Below are 24,305 nucleotides of genomic sequence, written 5' to 3' on the forward strand. Positions count from 1 at the left end.
AAGCGTCAAAAGGGTCCTGCGGGGAAAAACCGTTTCAAGTTCGGATCTTCATATTCAACTTTCTTCATCTTCATTATCTTCATTTATTTTTACTTATTCAATTTACATTTCATTTTCGAATTTGCAACAAATAAGAAAACCCCTTATCAAAAAACTGTTCAGATCAACGGAAGGGGGGGATTCTACCTCAAAAGGTAAAGCAATATATAGATCCCGAGGTCCATAATCCCGAACATTCTGTACACCCCTATTTATAAATTGCGATATTCGGAAAGACCGAAACTCTCCTGGTCACGAGAGCAATTATCTTCCAATTATTAGACTTATCTTAATCGAGTTGAAAAATACTTCAACTGCTGGTGATCTTCCTTGAGAATAAAAAGGGAATACTGTGAGGGATGGTAACCGGCCTCGTGGGATTCCCACGAGCGTTCTGAGCAGCCACGTGGTTGACAGCTTGCCTATACGCTCTTGTATGATGAGTCTATGGATAAGCAAGAGATATTTCTGCGATAGATGTTTTCTCCATTGATTACCAGGAATCGAAGGAGTCGAAGTAGACTATTCCGGTCCATTATTGGACAGTTAGTGATCTTCCAGAGGACCATCCCTTCCTAGAAACAATGCCTTCCTAGCAAAACCTATTGAAAGAGAAAAATGACAAAGTCTCAAAGGTGGATAAATTTCACCTTAAACAAACAACATATGGCATTGATGTCCAGGAGAATATGGGGAAGGGGAATGGCATGAAGACCGGAGAATGGATATGTTGAAGTCGAATATGGACTTGTCAGATTCAGATGCAGAATACATATGTAACTAGTCCTGGGTACCTTGTAGATGCTTCCAATGATCATGGTTGTACCCCGCGTTCTGTACAACTGGACATATTGTATATAGAGAGGATGATTGGACAAGGATGAGAGGGCGCGCCTGCCGCGGGCAGTAAACTTGAAATTCGAAGGCTTAAAATGGGCTTGTCTTTGTCTTTCTCTTTCCCCCTCAATTGAATTGAATCATGCCTCTTCTTAGAGCATCTCGTCCCAAGGTCCTCGTGCCTGAAAAGCTGTCACCAGATGGACTGGCTCTTCTGCGTAGCTCACTAGATGTCCATGAACGAAAAGGTCTCAGTGCGGATGAATTACTTCAGATAATCCCAGACTACGATGCACTTCTCGTTCGCTCCGAGACCAAAGTTACTGAAACTGTGCTGCGAGCTGCAAAAAACCTCAAGGTTGTAGCACGTGCTGGTGTTGGAGTTGACAATGTTGGTATGTTTGAATTCTGTTGTACTGTGGGGAGCTATTAATCGTGATATAGATGTCGAGGAGGCTACAAAGCTCGGAATTGTTGTGGTTAACTCACCTTCAGGGAACATTGGCGCTGCCGCTGAGCATACAATTGCATTGATGATGTCCATGGCGAGAAAGATCCCCGAGAGCTGTGCTAGTCTCAAAGACGGGAAATGGGAACGAAGTAAATTCGTCGGCGTGGAAGTCAAGGGGAAGACCTTGTCCATCATCGGTCTAGGAAAGGGTAAGTATCCCTCAATTGGCTTGTTTGGAATTATGATTTGACCGTGCATTATACTAGTGGGATTGACAGTAGCACGACTGGCCAAGGGTTTGGGCATGAATGTGAATGCCCTCGATCCATATGCATCCCCGGCAGTTGCGGCTTCGGCTTCGGTTGTCCTCGTATCCTCGCTCCCGGAGCTGCTTGCATCTGCAGATTTTCTAACCATCCATACACCACTCATTGCTTCAACTCGAGGGATGATCGCGGAGGCCGAGCTGGCACAGCTGAAGCCAGGTGCGCGGGTATTGAATGTAGCACGGGGAGGCACATTCGACGAGGATGCACTGCTTGCCGCACTGGAATCAGGTCATCTTGCCGGTGCAGCTATTGATGTCTTTACGTCAGAACCTCCTGCTCCTGATTCATCTGCGGCACGATTAATCGCCCACCCACGAGCAGTCGTAACACCGCACCTTGGTGCCTCAACAGTAGAGGCACAAGAGAACGTTTCAGTCGATGTGTGCGAACAAGTACTGGAAATCTTGCAAGGGTCGTTGCCGCGCAGCGCTGTCAATGCTCCTCTCATCCTGCCCGAGGAATACAAAAAGCTGCAGCCATTTGTACGACTGGTCGAAAAGATGGGCAGCCTATACACTCAGCACTACGCAGCTTCTCCTGGTGGAGCAATGGGCAGGAACACCTTTGATCTGATCTATCAAGGCGAGCTAGCTAGCATTAACAACACAAAGCCGCTCTTCGCCGCTTTGATTAAGGGTCTCCTTGCCCCTATTAGTAGCATTGAGGGACTCAATATTAATATTGTCAATGCTGAGCTGGTGGCTCGCGAACGTGGCATCTTTGTCTCGGAGCAGCACTCTCGCGATCCGGCAGACCACTCGTCCTATTCGTCGCTGGTCACTCTTGTTGCACGTCCACCCTCTCGGGCATCGTCCCGAGCTCCAGCTTCGGGAGACATCTCCATTGGGTCCATTCCAGACCAACAGCAGCGAATTATTTCTGGCACCTGTTCCGGAGATCAGCCCTTGATAACTCGCCTGGGTCGATTTGAAGCTTCTTTTGAGCCAGAGGGAACCTTGTTGATCTGTGAAAACTATGACTCGCCAGGAAAGATCGGTGTTGTGGGGAATATTCTTGGTCAAGAGGGTGTCAATATCAATTTCATGACTGTTGCCCCTGTGTCAACCAAGCTAGCTACCAATGAAAAGCCAAAGCCTCTTCCGGCGGATGGAGGCTCTGAAGAGCTAGCTTTGGATGGCCATTCACTCAACGAAGCCTTGATGATTCTTGGCATTGACAGAGGAGTTCCTGCTCATGTTACTGCTGCTTTGGCCAAGGAAACTGGAATCTTGAGTGCGTGTGCTGTCACACTTTGATATGTTTTGCACATTGATTAGTGAATGCTGGTGTTTCAGGGAAGGAATTGGTTCCGGTTATAATAACTCAACGGCTTTGAAGCTGCCTTTCAACTATGGCAGTTTACGTATCTCTACACACTTTCGTTAATGCATTATATTGGATGTATTAGAGATAAAGAATCAAGTTACTTGTAAGAAGCATCCCGCCTAATAAACCTTGTTTAATTCAAAATAGCTAGTTACTGATTATTTTGGAAGCCACGTCTCTTATGGCCAAGAGTATAACCCCCCCTCTCGCCCTTGAACTCCTTGTTTCCACGTCTGAATTTCAATTATCTGGGAAGACCACTAAAAAGACCACTAAAAAGACCGCTGGAAAGACCGCTGGAAAGACATCACAAGGCTTATGCGGCCAAACTATTCTTGAATCCTTCAAGGTATTTAAATCCCTTCCCTTACTTCTTATCCCTCTCTCTCCATTCTCTCTTCCTCAAATTACCCGGGGCGGAGGCCGCGGACATTACCCAGGGTCTGCAAGGCTCGGGCGGCCTCCGCCGACCTCATCTCCACCTGGCTCTAAGGTTATCGTCCGACCTACCAGCAGGTCACAAAGGAAGCACTGACGAAGACCGAACACGAGTTGGAGGAGGAGACCGAACGTGTGGTCAAGTCAGTGCAGAAGGGGGACGGCTACCTGCGAGCCGGCAAGAAGCTGTCGAAGAAATATGCGCAGCTGAAGTCTGAGCACGACGCTCTTGTGGGGGCGAAACAGGCCCTTGAGGATGAGAACGCAGCCCTCAATGAAGCACTGGAGGAAGAGGAGTCCGAGAACCGCGTGTTGGAGCAGGCGGGCGATCAGCTCATGAAGGAGACTGACCGCCTAATCCTCGCGGCTACGGACAGAGTGAGCAACCTTGAACAATATGGTATGAGTGCTTTTTTTCTGGCAAGTGTACAGGCAAAAACCCCTTGATTCGCTGGAAATTTGACATATGGTACGAACTATTTAGGGTAGATTTCAGTCATACACCTCGTAGGCTACATTGGAGAGATAGAATAGACATGCGGTTACACCTATTACAACATGGAGAGACATTGTGCAGATTTGCTTTGATTTTGTCAGACTAGATACATGAATGCTCTTTACAAAAAAAACTCCCCCAGATAACAGGAGATGACGACACAATGACAACAAAAGGTATATGCAACATGTCATCCCTATCCATACGTCCATCATAAAGTTGCCCAATGTTTCGTGAGGCCTCGTTAAAACCGTCCGGGTTGAAAAACTCATTTGAGAAAATGGCCCGGTTCGGAAAGAGTACCTCACTTGGTTGTTTCGTTGATTCGAAAGGCTTGGAGAAACCCATAGGTCGCCAAAAGTTGAGCAGTCTTCGGGCACGGGAGGCACGGGAGTAACGAGCGTGCAAGTTGAAGAACTGCAATGATTGTTGAGGTATTGCGAGTATTGGCGATATTTCGTTGGTGATGTCCAAAAGACGTTGCCGTAAATGAAAACCGGTCGATTGATGTGATTTCCTGTTGATGTAGTGATGAAGCGATCATTGCAGAAGGGGATCCTAGTGAGGAAGTTAGTTTTGTAAAACAAAAGAACAGCACAGGTTGAACATACGCGGTAGTGCTTCTGGTGATTGTTGGCACGCTGGACACGGGCAACATAACGATTCTCTTGGCGAAGGGCACGAGTTCTCTCACGGCGGTCGGCAATGAGAGCAGCTTCCTTTTGCTCTTCGGTGACCCCAATCATGCCCATGCCACCGTTGGCACGAGTGACAAGAGCGCGATGATGGTTATTGCGCACACGAGGTTCCTCTTCAATTTCTCCATTCGCGATGGCAAGCTGACGGGCAGCTCGTTCAGCGGCTGAGGGGTATTTGTGCAGGTTTTGCTTGTAGTATTTGGCAAGCGAACGATGGCCGACACTTTTTCCGGATGGAAGGTGGAGCTCGTAGTCTGCCTCGTAGGCACCTGACGCGTTTCGATATGAGTCGAGATCGTCCTCATCAACAGAGGATGCGGAACTATCGGTTTCCCAGCCTTGGTCTTCGTCGCCGTTCACTCTAACGCCGCCGCTCTCGGCAGTGGATTCATCCTCGTCATCGGAGTATGTACTCCGGAAATCGTAGTACTGTCCAATTTCAACTTGCTCTTCTTCGGACTCGAAGGCAATCATGCAGTGGCTCTTGTCGCGCATGTGGGTTTGGATGGCTTGTGCGTCGTTCTTCATGGCGTGGCAATAAAGACATTCAAAGTTTTCGGTGATTTTTCGGTAGAGATAGTTCACAAGGCCATCGAGATCCGCCAAATATTTTTGTTCAGGAATGAACATGCCATGATCTTTGCGCATGTGGTCCACGTTGGTGTGAATGTCGGTTGAATCGATTTTGCAGAAAAGACAGCGAGACGGCGAGAATGCGTCTTTCTTGATATCTGTTTCCATATCCTCGTCTTCTTCTTCATCAATGGTGGCAGCCTTAAGGTCCTCAGTGACCTTGTTGACATCATTGTCGGACTTGGTCACGGGTTCGCCGAGAGAGAAAGCGGAACTCTGGACGGAGGCAGCATCGCCATCCTTACGTAGGCTAGCCGCACGTTGCTTATGCTTCGAGCTGTTGATATGATTCCGGTACGAGTTTTCGCTGTAGAATGCCTTGTTGCATGTGTGGCAAGTCTTTTCATATGAAGCCTTGGCGGCGGCCTCGTTGGATGTGGCTTTGGCAGCAAGAACTTTTTCGTTGAAAGTTTCGAGAGTGACAGGTGGCAGGGAAGCGATGCGACGCTTCATATTGTATAGACTAGGACAAATCAGCTACTGAATCCACAAAAAAAAATGAAAGGAAAAAAGGAATCATGACTTACTGCCAGTCTTTGCGCATGTGATCTCTCTGGGCATCGCTGCGGTGGAAGGCAACAAGACAGGTGTTGCAAGTGTATTGCAGCGAGGCTGCGTCTTGGTTGATCGACGACATATCGGTGGATTTTTGATAGTCGTGGGTGGTTGAAAGGGCGAGTTTTCCCTGTGGATTGTGGGATGAATATTTGTTGTAGGCGGGGTACATATGAAGGCTCTGCCTTAACCCGATTTTGAAGATTTTTTGGATGATCTGGGTATAGAATGAGGATCAAAGTAGATGAAAGTGATGAGGCCCAGATGGATGTAGAAGAGAAGAAATTTTGAAAGGAAATGCTTCTGTGAGTCAGTCTTTATGCACTCGACCTCTAGCCATGGAGGGCTGATCTGAATTATTCTTATCGACGAAACTCTGAAAATGCTACTAGTACTATTTTGGTAAGCGTGATGATCATAAACGGCTTAGTAATTAACGAAAAAGGTCGCGGGCTGAGTAACCAAAGTTCGTCGGATTATTTGACTTCCGCCAACTCCGACGCCAAGAGTGGATATTTTATGCCTAAGGCATCACGGTCTTACTACGATAGGTGAGCTGGAACGTCTTGGTCGTCATTTATTCAAACGCGTTGGGAACAGACAGCTTACTAGCGCACCTACTCGCATACCGCTATTCTCAATCTGTTAGATATGCGACTCTGGTGAAAATGACAAGGCTCCGCGGAGGTTCCATCGATGACCCAGACATCGCGCGATCCCCCGGCCACGGGCGAACTCACAGTTATCGGTCAAAGCTCCCACCAAACGCACCGGATGTGCTCATACAGAATACTATCGAGGTTTCCGACCCCTCCAGGGTGCTACCACGATATCGTGACGATCGAAGACGAAAATTTAATGGCTTGGTGCGCAGGTGAGTGGAGCTAAACGCTAGACCTCAAACTCCCAACTCCGCATGGCACTAATCGGTTTGGCGGAAAAGGTACAAAGCTCAACTGCTTCACGGCTGCGATGATCCCGCATGTCGAACCTCCACATGTGCTAGTCATCGCCGAAGACTCAGTGAAGGTCCGTATCGTCGATACACCGAACTGAGTGCGAGGACCCTGGCATGCTACCTCGCCAGCTTGGACGACGCAGAGACCGGTTTATGTTTGAACGTGCCTAAGCCACCACCACAATTGACAGCGGAAGATTACCATCGGATTTCCCTGCGCCGAACACGTACACTTGAAGCACAGACGGCAGTGGCTAACAGATCACCAAAACTGGATCAGAACGACGAAGAGTACTCGGCCGGCGATATGTCCAGTCCTGCGCACAGTAGATCAACAGTCCCAGAAGTGGAAGGAGGAGGTTCTTCGGCCCAAATCCGTGCTGGTGGAAGCTATATTCAAGACCTCGACCATACAGCCGAGCAACAACTAAAAGACCCCAAGTCTTTTACACAGAACCTGTTTGATACAATCTCGCTCCGTATGATTGAGTGGCTTCCACTTCGCCGTGCTCAAGATACATTAGAGTCAACGCCCGAATCACCCGCACCGGGAGCCGCAGGCCATTCATTCACCACTGAGAATCACCACTGCCATGCCAATAAAGTTCCAGGCAGAGATCTCAAAATCCCCGGTTCTACACTTACACACCAACCAGGCTCTCAGCCACGTACTCCTTCGTTGCGAACATCGGGATCTCACCCCTCCGCGGTCGAGCTCAAGTTTCAGAACCAGCACGTCAAGCGACTATCTGTCTCTGAGGTTGACCATTGGCGCCAGAGTCCACGTTCAAGCCTTGACGATAAAAGGAAACCAGAATTCAACAAGAAACTTCCAGTGGCTTCGTCTGATGAGTTCATCAACTTACCCTCGCCACCGGCGTTAAAGCACCGTCCGCAGAAGCACCGCGGAAGGATTGGGGACGTCGATCCAGCTCCTCTGAAGGATCAGCGCAAGAGCCAACGGCGTGTCTCCTGGGACAGTCAGAAGCTGCTCGATGAAGTATCCCCTATCAATAGTACGGCGAGTACGGAACTCGTGCCTCCTCCTTCTCTTCCTCCTTCTGTTGTCCAATCTCCCAGTGAGCACAAGACAAAGCAAACTCCCGTCGAACCCTCGCTAGACACGATCCCGCTGGCTCAGGCGTTGACTCATCTTACACCCGAGATCATCGATGGTCTGTCACAAGTCATGATTGAATCTGCCGAAGATGCTGATTGCTGGGAGGAGGAGCTCGATCGTATCCAGTGTGCTGGCAGTTTTGAGCAGCCCGATTGGCGTTTTGCAACTCTACGTCAACGCGAAGTATTTCCGTTCGTTGCTCAAAGTGCATTTTTCGTGCTCAGTAGCCCCAATCAGATCCTCCGCTCCTTTGGTAGCGAGTCAAGGGATATCATCGGGGCTACGTTCAGTCGTCTTGATGTTTCCCGTTTGCATTCATCGCTGCAACGCCTGTTTATAATTTGCCCATGGGATATTGCGCTACACAGCCTATGGACCTCTCTGGACAAACTCTTTGTTCCCCCACGGGAATTTACCTCTTCTGGGCGGCCATCCCGCCGATCGTCTCGTTGTTCGACTATGACAGGACCTGCGCCCCCTCCAGTTGTACCCCGACGAATTTCTGAGTCTGCCAATGACGATCATCTGTCGGATCCTGAGGCCGCCTACATTACCACAGTTGTCTTGTTTGCTTTGGTCAGCTTTATGCCTAATATTGACTTGGGAACTTGGAAAACGATCGTTCGTATGCGTGCCGCTGGGTCTGTTGCTTCACTATCGGACATGCGCAAGCTACCCCCGAAGAATGCTCAGGAAGCTATCGAGGTGACGGACAGATTCGAGCACGAATTAGGACTCCGCCTCATTAATCGTCTCGTGCGGGCTCTCACTGCACGACTAGCATACTATGAAATCTCCAAAGCCCGCCAAGTATACAGCCTAGACCTACCAAAACAGCCTAGGCCCAGCGTGCTGGACCTCGTGGTTGACTATCTTAGTGAGCACCACATGTCTCATACTGCCGGCAGCGATGAGTCCCGTGAGTCTGTTAGCCCCGCCTCACTCATTGTTGAGTGGCTTCGCACTCTTTTTCTGCGCGAATGGGATGGCAATCCTGAAATGGCTCGTAGCAGCCCAGCCGGTGGTGCTGTCCAGATTCTAGCCTCAATGTACAAGGAACGAAACCGGTTAGGTCTTTTACCCGAAGACTTCCATACACCCCTTCTTACAGAGCGTCTGGACCCTTTGGATATGCCTGTGGCATGGGTCGGTAGCCTCTCGAACAACCGAACGATGCATCTTCTGTCATACTCGTTCCTCTTCCCTCCATCATCTCTCGTGATCTATTTTCGTGCTTTGAACTATTCCGCCATGACCAAGTCCTATGAGGCTGCTATGACCACCACGAGACATGTCACCCAGACTGCCTTCGGCGCTATTCAAATTTCCGATGACCCTCGACTCCTCACCCGCATGAAAACATCCATGTCCACTTACCTTGTTCTTGTTGTCCGCCGGGACAATATTCTCTCCGATGCCTTGAGCCAGTTATGGCGGCGTGAAAAGCGCGAACTCATGCGACCCTTAAAGGTGCAAATGGGCATGGATGAAGGAGAAGAGGGACTTGACCATGGTGGCGTTCAACAAGAGTTCTTCCGTTTGCTCATGGGTCAAGCTTTTGATCCATCTTATGGCATGTTTACAGTTGATACTCAACACCGCATGTCTTGGTTTCAACCGTGCTCATTGGAACCGCTTTATAAGTTTGAACTTATTGGTCTGTTGATGTCTATTGCAATTTACAACGGCCTAACCCTCCCCGTGAACCTTCCCACTGCCTTTTATCGCAAAGTGTTGGGCCTAAAAGTGAAGCATCTAGACCACATTCGAGATGGATGGCCGGAGCTTAGTCAAGGACTCGACACATTATTGGCATGGAAAGATGGCGACGTGGGCGATATTTTCACACGAACTTACGAGTTCAGCTTCGAAGTGTTTGGAAGTATAGAGACAATCGATATGCAAAAGGTTAATCATGATGCGCCGTGGCCTCTTGCTAGCAAAATCGCCACTCCGGCTCCGGCTCCGGTTCCTGTCGCGGGTTCTAGCGCCTGGATAGATGTGCCGGCTTACTGCGACTCTGAGATATTGAGGTCAGCAACCTCCATGGCAGCCGAGGAGGCTACGGACGTCACATCCCGTGAACCCGCGTCAGGCACTACCACAAAGTCGGTGCCTGAGTCCATATCACTTCAGTCCTCTCGGCACCCAACTGAAGAGGCCGCCCTTGTGACCAATCAAAATCGACATGAATTTGTCAAGGATTACATCTTCTGGCTCACGGATAAATCCATTCGACCACAATTTGAAGCTTTCCAGAAGGGGTTCAACATGTGCCTGGATCGATCGGCTCTGTCCATCTTCTCCCCGGAAGCTCTCAAAACCGTGGTAGAAGGTATCCAATCTATTGACATAAAGGAGCTCGAGAACCATACCCGGTACGAGGGTGGATTTGGTCCGGATAATCGTGTCATTCGTGACTTCTGGGATATTGTCCAAGGATACCCCAATGAAAAGAGGGCCCAGTTACTCGAATTCGTCACTGCTAGTGACCGAGTCCCCGTCAACGGGATCTCAAGCATTATGTTTGTGATTCAGAAAAATGGCGTCGGAGATTTAGTGGGTTCCAGTTTCTACATAATATCAAGTGTTATACTGATTATTCTTCTAGCGTCTTCCTACCAGCTTGACTTGCTTTGGACGCTTGCTTTTGCCAGAGTACTCGTCAAGGCAGGCCTTGGCGAAGAAGCTTGACAAGGCTCTCGAAAATGCCCAAGGATTTGGCGTTGCATAAAAAGTTGTTCACCTATACATACCCCTTTGTTCTATAATTCGATGTGGCATTCTATCTCATATTCAAATCCCATATTTTCAAGTACACATCTTAAAGATGAAATAGACAAATCATAGTGTATAGATCTCCATCAGACTCCAGTGCAGAGCTGTGGTTCGCTGAAGTGGCGCTACGCAAAATTATATCAAATCGGACTTCTGAGGTCCGGTTATGACTCTTAACCATTTCTCTATGTAATATCTTTTAGGCCAAATTACTTTGGTAAAGACTCCCTTGAGCCGCCACATCCGATAAGAACTCTCCCGCAGTTTCAGGGTCTTCCAACTTCTTCTCTTAACGTTGAAATTTACTAACATGGCCCCAATTATCCACTGCGTGCGCCATGCACAAGTATGTATAGAGAAATACCCTGTTAACCTCTTTGATTTGAGCTAACAACCAAACAGGGCCTGCACAACCTTTGCACCGCCAACCATGTCATCCACGACCCCTTACTCACTGACCTCGGTCACGAGCAATGCCGAACACTTCGTGAGAATTTCCCTCGCCATGCCAATATCGACCTGGTGACCGCCTCGCCCCTTCGTCGCACCCTCTATACTGCGCTCGAGAGCTTTGCGCCCGTCTTCGAGTCAAAGCCGGACTTGAAGATTATCGCCCTCCCTGATATCCAGGAAACCTCAGACGTTGCATGCGATACTGGCAGCGAACCTTCTGCTCTGAAGGAGGAATTCAAGACAGGAGTTGATCTGGATCTTGTACATGATGGGTGGAATAACAAGGTATGCTTCTCACTTGCCTACCGAGGTTTGCCCCAACAGTATCCAACCGCTAGTATACTCACATTTGTCTCTCAAAAAGCAATCCGGTCGCTACGCGCCAACCAATCAAGCCCTCAAGCAACGTGCTCGTGCGGCCCGTCGCTGGCTGAAAGCCCGCCCGGAAAAGGAAATTGTCATGGTCACGCACGGCGGGTTCTTGCACTATTTCACTGAAGATTGGGAAGACAGTAGCCAGTTCCAAGGTATGTCACATAATACACAATGGCTACAATTGCAGGGAATTATGCTAACCCTTTTTTTTCCACTCTCGCAGGCACCGGCTGGTCCAACACCGAGTACCGCACTTTTTCTTTCACCGAGGAAACACACACAGATGACCTGGAGGGATACCCGCTAGATGGTGATAATGCCTCACTTGAGGAGACAAGCGACTCACGGCAGCGCCGGGGTAAGACTGGACCCACGCCTAGTCGGGAGGAACAGAAGACGCTGTATAAGAAGGGCATCCAAGGCTGGGGTGACCAGGGATTGCAGATGAGCACTGCTGAGCGGGAGGCGGCTAAGGCTACTGGAGGTGAGGAAGTCAATGGCGTCCGGGTATGAAATGGGCAGTGAACAAAAGTGTGATTTGATGGACATTGCTATTGTTCTTTTCGGCTGTCGGTTGCGACAGGTTACAAAGATAGAGCCAATATATACATAGATCGGACATAGACTAAAAATATTTCCTTGGATGTTCAAGAATTTTTATTCTATTGTTGGTTTCTTTATTCCAGTCCCCTTGGTTCTTAAGCCACTTGGGCCATTTTACCTAGCCTTCGGGGGTGTTTCAGCAAACAATAGAACAAAGCTAACATGCATTGTATGAAGGCCTTCATTGTAGAGTCCTTAACTCCTAGATGTTCTGTATCTTTCACTATAAATAATGACCTTCGGCATTGAGAACACGATGAGCCAAGTATACCATAGCCTCGACAATTCGGACAAAGGGCTTATGTAGAACTATAAGGGACTGAATCACTCTTTGTCTTGGACATGATTGTCTATATAATGGCCTTCAGGCCCGTCACTTTCAATCCTATCATCAGGAGCAATTCCTGCTTAACATAGAGATCGACACCCATCTCCCTACGATACATACACGGATTGCAAATCATCTACTAAGTACCTTTCCCATTGTTTGTGAGATTGACACTGACACTTTCATCTAGGACCATTTACATACACTATCATATATATCTATATCACAGGTAGGGGTCTTCCCACATCATTGCTAACATACAATTAGGGCATGACATTCGACGACAACCTTGGAAGTACCCAAACATCCTTTATTATCAGTCTACGGCTAAGTCCTTCGATTACCCTTATCCCCGCCTTTACCTTCCCTTACTAACGAGTTCTAGAGATTACCATACCAGATATCGTTCCAGAATATTCGAGTATACCGTCTGAAATACCATACTATTACCACGCCCAGTACGATATTCGCCATGCGCTGAGATATATCAACTAACTGAATAGCTAGATCCTTTATTACCATTCTTGTCAGCATGGATTGAATACTAACAAAGCATAGGTCCATCAATATTCCTTGTTTGGATATTAACACGTACTTGCACTAGCAGGTGAGTCCCTATCCGCGCTCTTGTCACTAATCGCAATTTTCTAGATATATCTCATCGATAGGTCACATTATACTGTGGTCAGCTATTATAAGGGTGACGTTCACTACTGCGTACGCTCCTTTATAATTTGGATATGCTAACTAATATAGACTGGACTTGGTTCTTTGTCCAATAGTTTGAACATGGTATTTTTCGAGCAGCTAGGTCACTCCCGAGGTCCCTTTGAGCCCCATTGCTAATTTGGATTTTACAGGCAGATATATTACGCCGATGCATCTAATAGTGGAGTGGCTTGCTATATCGTGACCTGTTTCATAACAACATTGGAATATAGCCTTGACTTTATCTTCGTCTAGAAGACGACCTGTTGTATGGTCACTAAGTAGCTAAGTGATTACTCCCAATCCCTGGTGACTAACTTCAGCCATATAGGCATTCATTGATTTTAAAAGGAACTACCCGGTCGAGTAATATGAACAACACTTGATGAGAATATGGCTAAGTATTCATGGAAGACTTTTCTCTACATTCAGACAGAGAACTAATTGAATCTGCATTATAGACATACCCCCTTCCCATCTTTATAAGTTACCCAATCAGCTAAGTAAACAGTCCCCTTATGCGGCCTTGAACGATATGTATAGTGCGAAGTCCTCTCCTCAAATTTGTGGTGGCTAATTTCATATAGGGTGATCTGAACTATGGCTTGGTATAACGGAATGGGATATACACTGGATTCACAACGGATATCTAGACTAATTTAACATGATATATGCTGAACGGAATTCAATATGTCGAGTATTGCCCGACTAAGCGACCCATCTTTATGATCCGCCTGGTGGAGGCGTTGTTCGGGCAATATAGATGGGTGGCCTAGGTCCAAAAAAAAGTAAAAACAAGCTATTGATCTGGCTTTAAAATACGATATCCAAGACTAAAACTGCTAAGCCTATTCAAATCTAGAAGAAATATTGCAAATATACAAAGATTTATCTTGACAGGTAGATCTATACCTTAGGTAGATTTAGATACTTGTATGTACAACCTTCTAGATCAGGGGCCAAACATAGAACAATTTAGATTTAAAATTTCATGCATGAATGCATAGAATGCCGATGCCTACGTTTCTTCTATGTTGATCACAGTTTAAATGCTGGTGCCTCAACATACGAATCAGCGGGGATAGGCCTTCTATTTTTAGGTGCCGATCACCCCTAAGTCTCGTGGCGCAGACTTGCAGACTTGACAAGCTCTTTAACAAGCTCCTAACTCTCAATATAACTCCTCCACATAACCTGGAGTAGTTTACTTCCGAACAGATGACAAGATGATCGATGAAAACTTACCCAGTAAGTAAGATCTAGCCTTATCGGCTACGTCATCTCTACCTTGATTATCGTACAACATACTGACCGCAGGACAGCGTTCTTCCTCAAGAACAACTCAAAACAACCTCAGATCAGCACAATATACCATCGTCAGCATGGCAATGACCCCGAACCTGCTTACGCCCTGCGAACCCTTGATCCTGCCTCCCCAACATCACAAAATCGCTACGGAGTCGCGCTGTACGACCCTTACGTGACAGACGTTGTCTATGGCGAGGTCGCTGTGGCCCCAGATTGGACCCAACCGAGTCTGTCGGCAGACGCAATACGAGCAAATGGCGGCATTGTACCGCCCCCAGAACCCATCCTCCCTACGGAATTTACCATCCAACTCTACAACCCCGATCAGGAGATCATAGTGAAATACCATACCAAATCGTGGAACAAACCAGCACGGTGGGAATTTGAGATGCCGCAGAAGACATTCCGGGTTCCGTCCACTTCAGCGCTAGACCAGACTCAGATTGATCCCTCTCTTGCAGATGTTACTCCAAAGTTGAGGTTCAGCTGGCGTAAGGATGGGAAGCTGTCAAAGGATTTGACATGTCTGCTGCACGGAAAAACTTCAACAATTCCTGACACGCGCACAAAGAGCCGTGAGCCAGATATTACGGTCGCTCTATTCCAAGGGCTCAAGGAGCTTACTCTCTACGAGCCCAATCTTTATCGCGTCGAGATGGAAGATACCAAGGGTTTAGAGGTCGTGCTACTCTTAGCTGCCGTTGCCATTCGAGATATTTTCTTCGGGCCTGCCAAGGAGGCCTTTCACATTACCCCCGGTGGGCCGAACCAAGCACGCAAGCAAGCAGGAGTATCCACTACAACTGCGGCGATGGCCACACCACCTGGTGATCCCAGGTACGATCGGAAGAATCCACAGGTCCGACCTCCTGGACCAGAAATGAATAGAAAGTCATCCACACCACGGCTCAGCATCCCGAACTCCTCATCTCCAGCCCCGCAAGAGAGGAGACGACAGGACGAACTCGCAAGACAGGAGGAGGAGCGACGAACCCAGGAGGTTCTCGCCGCAGAACAAAAAGCACGGCGTCGACGGGAGGCAGAAGTCGAAAAAGAAACCAAACGCCTGCAGCAGTTATACGGGAAAGAAGAAGAGCAAGCTAGAATGCAACAACATACTCCAGCCCCATCTTCCCGGCCGTATCTCCCACCCCGACCTACTGGGCCCAGTAGTCAGCCTTACTCCCACCAATACTCTCAATCCTCAGTCCAGCTTTCCTCTCAGCCCGCAACCCGTCAATCTCATAATCCCCGTCAACAGCATTCCCACGGCACACCGGTACCCAACGGCCCATACCTTCATGCACCGGGGCGCATGGATCCCCGAGCCCAATCCTCCACCCACCTCATGCAGTCGCGACCCCGACCTCAGTCTACTGTTGGGTTCCACCAACAACCTACCAGTAGTGGAGCCCTCCCAGCAGTATCGAGGCCGACGCCTCAAGTGCAACCGAAAAAGAGCAGTTTCTTTGGTTTCCGGCGGAACAGGGAAGAAAACACTGCTACCAAGCTTGAAAAAAAGCGGAGTTCTATGGTCTGATCATCTATACCCCTGGCGTTTTCTTCTTTATTCTGGTATGATACTTCGCATTTCGCCGTGATATTTTGTCATGCCCATCTCATTGTATGTAGTTGCACAGCTATCAAATTTTCATTGCAGTACACATGCATCTCAGGTTCTAGCAATTCAAATCTAGTAAATTGCAATCGAGCCGTTATAGTTTGGAAAGCCTTGTATTGCTTGGGTGATGTCCTCCGGCCTCTGGTAGGTAGCAACCTGCTGCTCAAGGTCACTCTAGGATTCTCAATATCTTAATATATTCCATACTTAAGACTAAAAACTTCAGTACTAACTGTGGAATACTCAGTAAAGACAAATCTTGGATACTAAATACTCAAATAAAACTACTTAGTATAGTGTAGGTTATAAGTTCAATACTTGCTTAATACTCTGTACGAGATATATTCAATACGTATTATTCAAAAATGGTTGTAAAAAATGTAAAATTTTTTGTATACATACATATTAACCCCCCAATACACCCCCTAGTACCGTGTTGATAGTAAGCCCTCGTTCTCCGATGGACCACCATCTGTCTTTGAAGCTTTGCCATGCTTCTTCCGGCGACGCTTCTTTTTGGATTTTGCGTGGCCACTGTCGGGGTTTTCTGATTTGGCATCATCGGTATCAAGGACCGTACCATCGGTATGACGGTGGTTGCGATGATGGCCGGATGAATGGGATTCACCCGAAGAGCTCGCACAATTTGCATGGAGGACAACTTTGCGAATACCATTGACATCCACAACCTGTTCTGTGATGCTTCCACTGCGTGCCGGACCGCGGTGGTGGTAAATAAAGCCCGGTGCATCAAACGGTTCAACACTGCCTTCGTCACTACTAGCCTTCCGCGTCGACCCAGAACGCGGTTGGTTTTCGGAATCGTCCGGTAAGACAGCACTACTGGCCTCCCGCGCCGACCCAGAACGCGGTTGGTCTTCATGCTCCTCACGGACAGCCTCGGGAATGGAGACCTGGGGAAGGTCTTTGTATTGTTGAGAAGCGGTGCCTTTGCTCACGCTATCATTGGAAGCCATGGTGCCGTAGCCAAGTTTGAGGGCATGCGCACCATCTTTGGCATCTGGTCCAGCAGAGTTAAGCAAGCCCGCGCCTATGCCACCTTGGTATCCAGTAGAAGAAGCGATAAGCTTCTGGGAGTCGGAGGTGCTCTGTCCAGACTCAAAGTCAGTTTGTGCGGAACGGGACGGAGAGGCACTGTTGCGCTTGATTTTGACGGTGTGGTAACGGGTTTGGCGCGGCCTACTGGCCAGGTTGGAGGGACCAAGATGTTTTAGGTGCTCTCGAATCTCATCTGTGGCGCCGACTTGTGTGAACCATTCACTTGCCGAATCGGGGTTGATGTCGGTATTTGTTTTGCGAAGTTGAAAGCGGGGAAGAGGTGCTTCCGCAGAGCTGCGACGTCGAATCACGCCAGACGGTTTGGGGAGAGATGAGGGTTGTGTGGGATCCACGTCGATCAAGTCGCCATCGGTAATAACAGAGGCGTTCAAGGGAGGCTCTTCCACAATCTTGCCTTTGGCGACACGAGACTTCGGTGCAGGTGTCATTCGTCGGATGGCTTTGTGGACATCAATAAAGACATCAGATTCGTCAATGATTTCTTCTCCGATCAGTTCCTCGATGACATCTTCCAGGGTGACAACCCCGAGTGCGCCACGATCCTCACTCGGATATTCAGAGACAAGAACCATATGGGACTTGCCCTCTTGGAAGAAATTCACAATATCCAAACAGCTGGTCTCAGGGCGTGTTTCAGGAAGTGTAGCTAAAGCAAAATCGCGGACATGTTTGCAATCCTCCGGGTCGTATGTAATGAGCATCTTGACAAGGAGCATACCAACGAAATTCATTGGATTGTCGGGGGAGTGGATGGGAATCCGAGAATATCCTTGGGAGAGAATGTGATCCATCGTGCGTTCGTCCAAGACAGTGTCGGCAGACATGGTGAAGACATCGTCCATTGGTGTCATGATGCTCCCAACTGACTTCTCTTTAAGGTCGAGAACTGCACTAATAATGGTCACTTCATCGGAGTTGAGTTGCTCTCCAGCTTCGCCCAAGGTTTTGTGGAGGGTGACGAGTGTTTTCAATCCGGCCTTTTTGTAGATGGTACCATGGTCCTCTCCAAGGAGCCTATCAAGCAATTTTGCGATTGGCCAGGCGACTGGAGACATGATGTACATTAAGACCAAGACGCAAGGTGCCATCCAGGCACCGATAGGCAGACCATAACGAACGCAAATGGACTGCGGAACAATCTCGCCGAAGATGACAATCAAAACCGTGCTTCCTAGCACCGCCGGCCAACCACCGCCAAGTGTTCGGTCAAGGACGATGGGTAAAGTCTCATTTGTGATCACATTGCTGAGGAGAAGCGTGACAAGAACCCAATGTTTTCCGTGGTTCAAGAGTTTGAGAACGCTGGTAGCATTTTTCCTTTCATGCCCTTCGCCGGAGGTCTTGATGACTTGGAGATAAACTTCATCCTGTACGACCAAGCAACGGGATGTCAGTCTGGTTCATCGGGGAATTTTGCGCGGTGTTGGAAAGAGCTGACCTGTCCCATCAAGGCAATCGTAAGACCTGCAAATGCTCCACCGCTCAACACAAGAGCAGCTGAAAATCCCAAGTAAAGCCATAAACTCGGATCGCTCGGGTCCTTTGGTGGTTCTGTGTCGCGGGATGATAGAAAAAGAGGGGAGAAGGTAGGCGCAGCAGTGGTGAAGGGAATTTGCGAGAGGGCGACAAGGAGAAGCTTGGCCAGACTCAGCAACAATGGCCGAGCGGCAAGCGAACGATATGGTGAAGAATTCATAAGACGAGCGTGAGTGAGTGACTAACGGGACATGCTGTGATGTAATGAGCAAATCGCCGTCGGTCGCCGGAGGAAGGGAGGGGAAGGGGAGATGCAACAGATGGGGATGGGGCAGATGGACGGGGGTGCGGGAATAAACAAAGCCAACAGAAAGGAAGGGGGGAGGGGGGAAAAGACCCTTGGGAGAGTTAGCGCAACCCAAGAAGCACTGGAAGGGGAGGGGAACGAGAACCAGGACAGAGTGAGCAACCCAGGCCAGGTCCCTTAGTCAGCAGACACCCCAAAGCCTTGGAGACCCTGGGTAATATCCGCCGTCTGGTAATTGGCAACCTGGTGTTCAAGGTTGCTCACTCTGTCCGTAGCCGCGTGGATCAGGCGGTCAGTCTCCTTCATAAGCTGATCGCCCGCCTGCTCCAACACGCGGTTCTCGAACTCCTCTTCCTCCAGTGCTTCGTTGAGGGCTGCGTTCTCGTCCTCAAGGGCCTGATTCGCCCCCACAAGAGCGTCATGCTCAGACTTCAGCTGCGCGTATTTCTTCGACAGCTTCTTGCCGGCTCGCAGGTAGCCGTCCCCCTTCTGCACTGACTTAACCACACGATCGGTCTCCTCCTCCAACTCGTGTTCGGTCTTCGCCAGTGCTTCCTTTGTGACCTGCAGGTCACCAGCAATCTCGGCATTGTCTTGCCGCAGCTTGCCCATCTGCGCTTCCTTGGCAGCGAGTTCGGCCTTCAGAGCATTAATCTCCTGGGTCGCTCGCTCAGCTGCCTCACGCTGCTGCGCCGCTGCGGCATCAACTTCCGCCTTGAATACCGCTGTTACCTTTGCCAATTCCCGCTCGTAGTCGACCTTGGCTGCCATCAGCTCCTTGCGATAAGTCTGCTCCAGCGAGTTGACACGCTCCTCATGCAGCTTCTCGGCAAAGGCCACCGTGCGTTGCACGGCATCATCCAGTCGCTGCTGGGCCAGCTCGTGGGGGATGTTGGCCTTTGCCTGGATCTGCTGGGTGAGGTAAGCGTTCTCCTCGCTGAGCGCGGTGGCGGCGGCCTGAAGAGACCCAAGCTGGTCAGTTGTGCGGGCCACATAGTCTCTGGCCTCGCTCTCGAGACTGACCAGCTTGGACTCCCACGCCGCATTGACGATCGCCACCTGCGCAATGGCAGTGAATTTTGTTGCCGGTCGACCACGTTCCCCCTTCCGAACTCCGTTTTTCTTGGCCGGAGCCCAACGAGCTCGTCCCTTGATCCCGCGAACGGGATCTTCCTGGGCCTGCCGCTGTAGATCGTCCAGGTCCTCAAACTTGCGCCGCCAGTGGCGGCACTCCCCGACAGCCTGATCTTTAGCGCGCAGGGATTCCTTGATACCCCGGGTGACCGTCGCCAATTGAGAATCCAGGTGGCGGACCTCCTTTGCGTGGCGCTTCTTTTCGGTCTCCCGGGCTATCTCGGAATCACGAGCTCGTGCCTCCGTACCACGGAGCTTCTGCTCCAAAACACCCAACTGAGCTCTCAGCGTCTCATTTCTGGCCGAGGCCTCGGTGGCCTCGGCCGCGGTGACGTTCTCCTTTGTTGGCTCAACAGCCAACTTTGCTACGGATTGTAGCAAACTGAACAGCCAGATACGGGGGCTAAACACTCGATGTTAGTATCAATCGTATTTGGATGGGTATTTGGGTGGGTATTTGAGTGGGTATTTGGGTGGGTATTTGAGTGGGTATTTGGATGGGACTTGGGATGGGACTTGGGATGGGACTTGGGATGGGACTTGGAATGCGACTTGGGATGCGACTTGGGATGCGACTTGGGATGGGACTTGGGATGCGACTTGGGATGGGACTTGGGATGGGACTTGGGATGGGACTTGGGATGGGACTTGGGATGGGACTTGGGATGGGACTTGGGAAATGTGAAGGATGAAATCTCCTAAACTTACCTGCTTAGACAGCAGAGCCCCGACACAAGAATGGTGCCGAAGATTACGGCACTGCCCACAATGTGGGCGAGGTTATTGTAGCAGCTTGCTGCTACAGCAGCAAGCAGGACGAGGACGACGCACGCTAGAGATGACATTTTTAAAAAAAAATAAAAACGAAAGCGTGCGAAAGTAGATGAAGTAAAAGATGGGAAGAGAGAAGAAGAAGAAGAAGAAAAAAAAAAGAAGAAAAAGAATCCGTGGGGTTTTATAGGCAGTCCTACGCGTTCCTTCCTAAACTTCCCAGGTGAGTCGTTCCTTCCTAAAATGCTCAAGCGAGTGACTACCCATTGAAACGGCTCCCCAACCAAGGCAGCCTTCAGAAATCAATTAATCAAGCAATAAGAATAATACACATACTCATTACCCATCAATAGCCTTATTCAACATACTACATTATGCATAGAGTATTGTGAAGTTCTCAATGTTCAATGTTGTAGATCAATAGATTAAGCTTTGCGGCCCGTGTGGGGTACATGAACCGACCTCGGGGCCATCGGCCTGACGTCACAAGGTTTGACATGCCCACCTGGGCAGGTTCTTTGTCTCCCCAGCCTTCGAAGTCTACTACGAAGAATGGACTTGATTCATAGATGATTAAAAGTTGTTTGCAAGCCTTTTTCCGGCTTTTTTGCGGTCGACCTATAAAAGTGGCAGGGCATCTACAAAGAATGGTATCTGAAAAGACTACTGAAAAGACTACTGAAAAGACTACTAAAAAAACACCGCACGGCCGCTTATGCGGCCGACTATTCTTGCCATTAATCAATATAATTCTGTATGTAAGAATTAGACTATCGGTTATGCTTCTATTCCCGTCCTGTCGCATATATTTCGTGTTGTACAACACCAATGCAAAGTTCTGAATATGCCACGATTTTGCCTTGCCAATATTAACATCCTTCCAAGAGCCAGCGTAAAGGTGTTCGAAAATAAGGCTCGCGGTCTTGCGAAAGGCCACAAGATTAACTGACGAAGGAGATCGACTTTTAGAAACGGGATTGGCAGTGAGAAATAGAGCTCAAGGATATCCGAGTAGTCAGCAAAATACTCACGGACGTACTGTTCTGCACTTTGATCTGTGAGAATATCATCTCGTAGACGTGGGTTCACCAACAACGGATGTCTTTCCCGCGATTGTCACTCATTTTCGTTGAACCGGCATTTTGCCAGAGCTTGAATGAAATTGACTTGTGTGCATAATGATTATGGAAATTTGCGACTGGGAGGTAGCTTGGTATTTTGAGTTCGGATATTGATTCACGTCTTTAATGGCGGTAGATACCAGCTTCTGGGGTAATAGTAACATTGTGGTTTGAGAAGGCCACTGTAAAGACCATTGGTAAGCGACTAACTCTTCTTATTTATTATCTCTACAGTTTATGTGACGCAATATGTAAGATTCTCGAGAGGTTTTACTACATGCCTAGATTCAATATAAGATGAGATGTATGAAAGATAGACAAATTCAATTGACAAAAGCATTGTGCATCCAAGCCCGTCAACCTTCCAACCTTCCAAAGGTTGGAAAAGTGTGGGTGGGTGATTAGTCAGATGATGACGGGTCCCCGGGGGCACCCCCGGGGCCCTCCCGACGTCTAGTCCGTACATAGGTTCTTCTCTCCCGAGTCAACTTTATTTGGAATTTGTCATTCACTCATAATAATCATGGCTTCCAGAATTGGTTTTCAGATGTTTGGCACTTTCAGAGCTGCTCAACAGGCCCCGTGGGCTGCACAGCTGCCTCGTGCCCCGGCTTTCCGCCGCTTCTTTTCGGCTCAGATGGAACAGCCGCGTCTGCGCCTGGGCTCAACCGGTACAGTCTCGACAGGATTTCATTTGCCATATCATATGCTAACATAATATAGCCCCCAACTTCAAGGCACTGACCACAAAGGGCGAGATTGACTTCCACGAATTCATTGGTGATAAATGGACCATCCTCTTTTCACACCCTGCTGACTTCACGCCCGTATTTCTCACCAATATACTTTACGAAGATGCTGAACTAACATACAATTAGGTGTGTACAACCGAGTTAGGCGCCTTCGCCCGGCTACAGAATGAGTTCGACGCACGCGGGGTCAAGATGATCGGATTGGTGAGTTTTCGCCATTTACAACTCCTACAGACCCTTAGCTGATGCGCCCCTTTCTCTCCAGAGTGCCAACGAGCTCGGTTCCCACGGCCAGTGGATCAAAGATATCAACGAAGTTGGCTCGACACAAGTCCAATTCCCAATAATCGCCGATGCCGACCGCAAAATTGCCTTCCTCTACGACATGATCGACCAGGATAACATCGGACAGGAGGCTATCGCGTTTACTATTCGCTCTGTGTTCATTATTGATCCGAGCAAGAAGATCCGCCTGACGATGATGTACCCCGCCTCTACGGGCCGAAACTCCGCGGAGGTCCTGCGGGTCATCGACTCCCTGCAGACCGCTGATAAGAGAGGTATAGCTACCCCGATCGACTGGCAGGTTGGCGATGATGTCATTGTTCCTCCGACCGTCAGTACCCCGGATGCCCAAAAGAAGTTTGGTGAAGTTCGCGAGGTTAAGCCTTACCTGCGCTATACCAAGATCTAAAGACGTGCATGTATAACGGATGAAATTGAATACTATATCTATCTTGATCAAACGGGCTGTCGCGTGCTCTACCGTAATATGTCCACAGGTCCACGGCCCTGTCCACGGCCCCAGGGGTATCTCGATGAATTAGTAATATCGGAATGAACCCGTCGGTTCGTATGTCGAGGAAAAAAAAAGGGGCGTCCTGGGGTTACATGCTCCATCAATTCCCGACGCCATGTCTCTTTATGGCAAGGATAATCCGGCTAATTAGGTGGTAACCCCCGAGTGTAGGTGTGACCTCCTGTGCTTTCACCAAGCCCGATGGTTCATAAACATTGTGTTCTACATGCTATAGAATAACTAACTCGAAGAGTATCAAATATTGAAATCAAATACCTTAGAAATGCCGCACTTTTAACGTATTGGTTTTAAAATGCGCGTTGAGAAATATATATATATATATATATATATATATATTTTTTTTTTCTACTCTCATCTTCTTCTATATTGTACGTATATGGTTTCTCCAGGTCTCTCTCCTATTATCTAGTACGTTGTACAACTATGTCCTATATATCTGTCCATATTATCTAGTTTTCTTTGACCCTCCTAATGCTGCCTGGTTACCATCTGAGTTCATCACCGACAATAACCGTTGACTAGGTAGACCGATAAAACTTCTCTAATATATCCCGTACTCCGTACAACAGCATTTATGCAAGCGAATTCACTAGTAAAGTAATCACGAGTCGATGAATAATTCTGCCAAATCCTCATGTTCACTTGTGCCAAGCACAATATCAATAGAATCACACGACGATCCTCCTCTAATCCAGCAAGGATATGCGTTTTCTCCGAGGTGCACGCTCCTTCCCTGTTACTGCAAAGGACTAGTTCCCCGGGGTCTGCAATTTCTTATATGTTGTAGTCC

At 48.6% G+C, this 24,305-nt stretch overlaps 8 protein-coding genes across 8 annotated transcripts; 5 read left to right on the forward strand and 3 right to left on the reverse strand.

Moving 5' to 3' along the window:
- Positions 1 to 1,018: 1,018 nt before the first annotated feature.
- PGRI_021770 (uncharacterized protein) lies at positions 1,019 to 3,867 on the forward strand (the record flags this gene model as incomplete). The annotated part of the gene is made up of 5 exons (XM_040789890.1): positions 1,019 to 1,271; positions 1,321 to 1,536; positions 1,594 to 2,889; positions 3,153 to 3,331; positions 3,496 to 3,867. 5 exons carry the CDS (start codon positions 1,019 to 1,021, stop codon positions 3,865 to 3,867), a joined length of 2,316 nt encoding a protein of 771 aa, XP_040646843.1.
- Positions 3,868 to 4,456: 589 nt separating this feature from the next.
- Positions 4,457 to 5,974, reverse strand: PGRI_021780 (putative C2H2 finger domain protein; the record flags this gene model as incomplete). Its single annotated transcript, XM_040789891.1, has 3 exons — positions 4,457 to 4,474; positions 4,528 to 5,710; positions 5,775 to 5,974. 3 exons carry the CDS (start codon positions 5,972 to 5,974, stop codon positions 4,457 to 4,459), a joined length of 1,401 nt encoding a protein of 466 aa, XP_040646844.1.
- A 496-nt stretch (positions 5,975 to 6,470) lies between these two features.
- On the forward strand, positions 6,471 to 10,614 carry PGRI_021790 (HECT domain protein; the record flags this gene model as incomplete). The annotated part of the gene is made up of 3 exons (XM_040789892.1): positions 6,471 to 6,676; positions 6,746 to 10,439; positions 10,492 to 10,614. 3 exons carry the CDS (start codon positions 6,471 to 6,473, stop codon positions 10,612 to 10,614), a joined length of 4,023 nt encoding a protein of 1,340 aa, XP_040646845.1.
- Positions 10,615 to 10,968: 354 nt separating this feature from the next.
- PGRI_021800 (uncharacterized protein) lies at positions 10,969 to 11,999 on the forward strand (the record flags this gene model as incomplete). The annotated part of the gene is made up of 4 exons (XM_040789893.1): positions 10,969 to 11,004; positions 11,061 to 11,396; positions 11,476 to 11,638; positions 11,710 to 11,999. The coding sequence occupies 4 exons, from the start codon at positions 10,969 to 10,971 to the stop codon at positions 11,997 to 11,999; spliced, it is 825 nt and encodes a 274-aa protein (XP_040646846.1).
- A 2,352-nt stretch (positions 12,000 to 14,351) lies between these two features.
- Positions 14,352 to 15,973, forward strand: PGRI_021810 (uncharacterized protein; the record flags this gene model as incomplete). Its single annotated transcript, XM_040789894.1, has 2 exons — positions 14,352 to 14,373; positions 14,448 to 15,973. 2 exons carry the CDS (start codon positions 14,352 to 14,354, stop codon positions 15,971 to 15,973), a joined length of 1,548 nt encoding a protein of 515 aa, XP_040646847.1.
- A 506-nt stretch (positions 15,974 to 16,479) lies between these two features.
- PGRI_021820 (putative DUF21 and CBS domain protein (Mam3)) lies at positions 16,480 to 18,830 on the reverse strand (the record flags this gene model as incomplete). The annotated part of the gene is made up of 2 exons (XM_040789895.1): positions 16,480 to 18,501; positions 18,573 to 18,830. The coding sequence occupies 2 exons, from the start codon at positions 18,828 to 18,830 to the stop codon at positions 16,480 to 16,482; spliced, it is 2,280 nt and encodes a 759-aa protein (XP_040646848.1).
- A 264-nt stretch (positions 18,831 to 19,094) lies between these two features.
- Positions 19,095 to 20,896, reverse strand: PGRI_021830 (uncharacterized protein; the record flags this gene model as incomplete). Its single annotated transcript, XM_040789896.1, has 2 exons — positions 19,095 to 20,454; positions 20,760 to 20,896. 2 exons carry the CDS (start codon positions 20,894 to 20,896, stop codon positions 19,095 to 19,097), a joined length of 1,497 nt encoding a protein of 498 aa, XP_040646849.1.
- Positions 20,897 to 22,466: 1,570 nt separating this feature from the next.
- Positions 22,467 to 23,389, forward strand: PGRI_021840 (peroxiredoxin; the record flags this gene model as incomplete). The annotated part of the gene is made up of 4 exons (XM_040789897.1): positions 22,467 to 22,614; positions 22,667 to 22,770; positions 22,822 to 22,899; positions 22,961 to 23,389. The coding sequence occupies 4 exons, from the start codon at positions 22,467 to 22,469 to the stop codon at positions 23,387 to 23,389; spliced, it is 759 nt and encodes a 252-aa protein (XP_040646850.1).
- Positions 23,390 to 24,305: the final 916 nt, after the last annotated feature.

Source organism: Penicillium griseofulvum (genome assembly GCF_001561935.1).
Source record: "Penicillium griseofulvum strain PG3 chromosome Unknown contig_80, whole genome shotgun sequence".
Lineage (NCBI taxonomy): Eukaryota > Fungi > Ascomycota > Eurotiomycetes > Eurotiales > Aspergillaceae > Penicillium > Penicillium griseofulvum.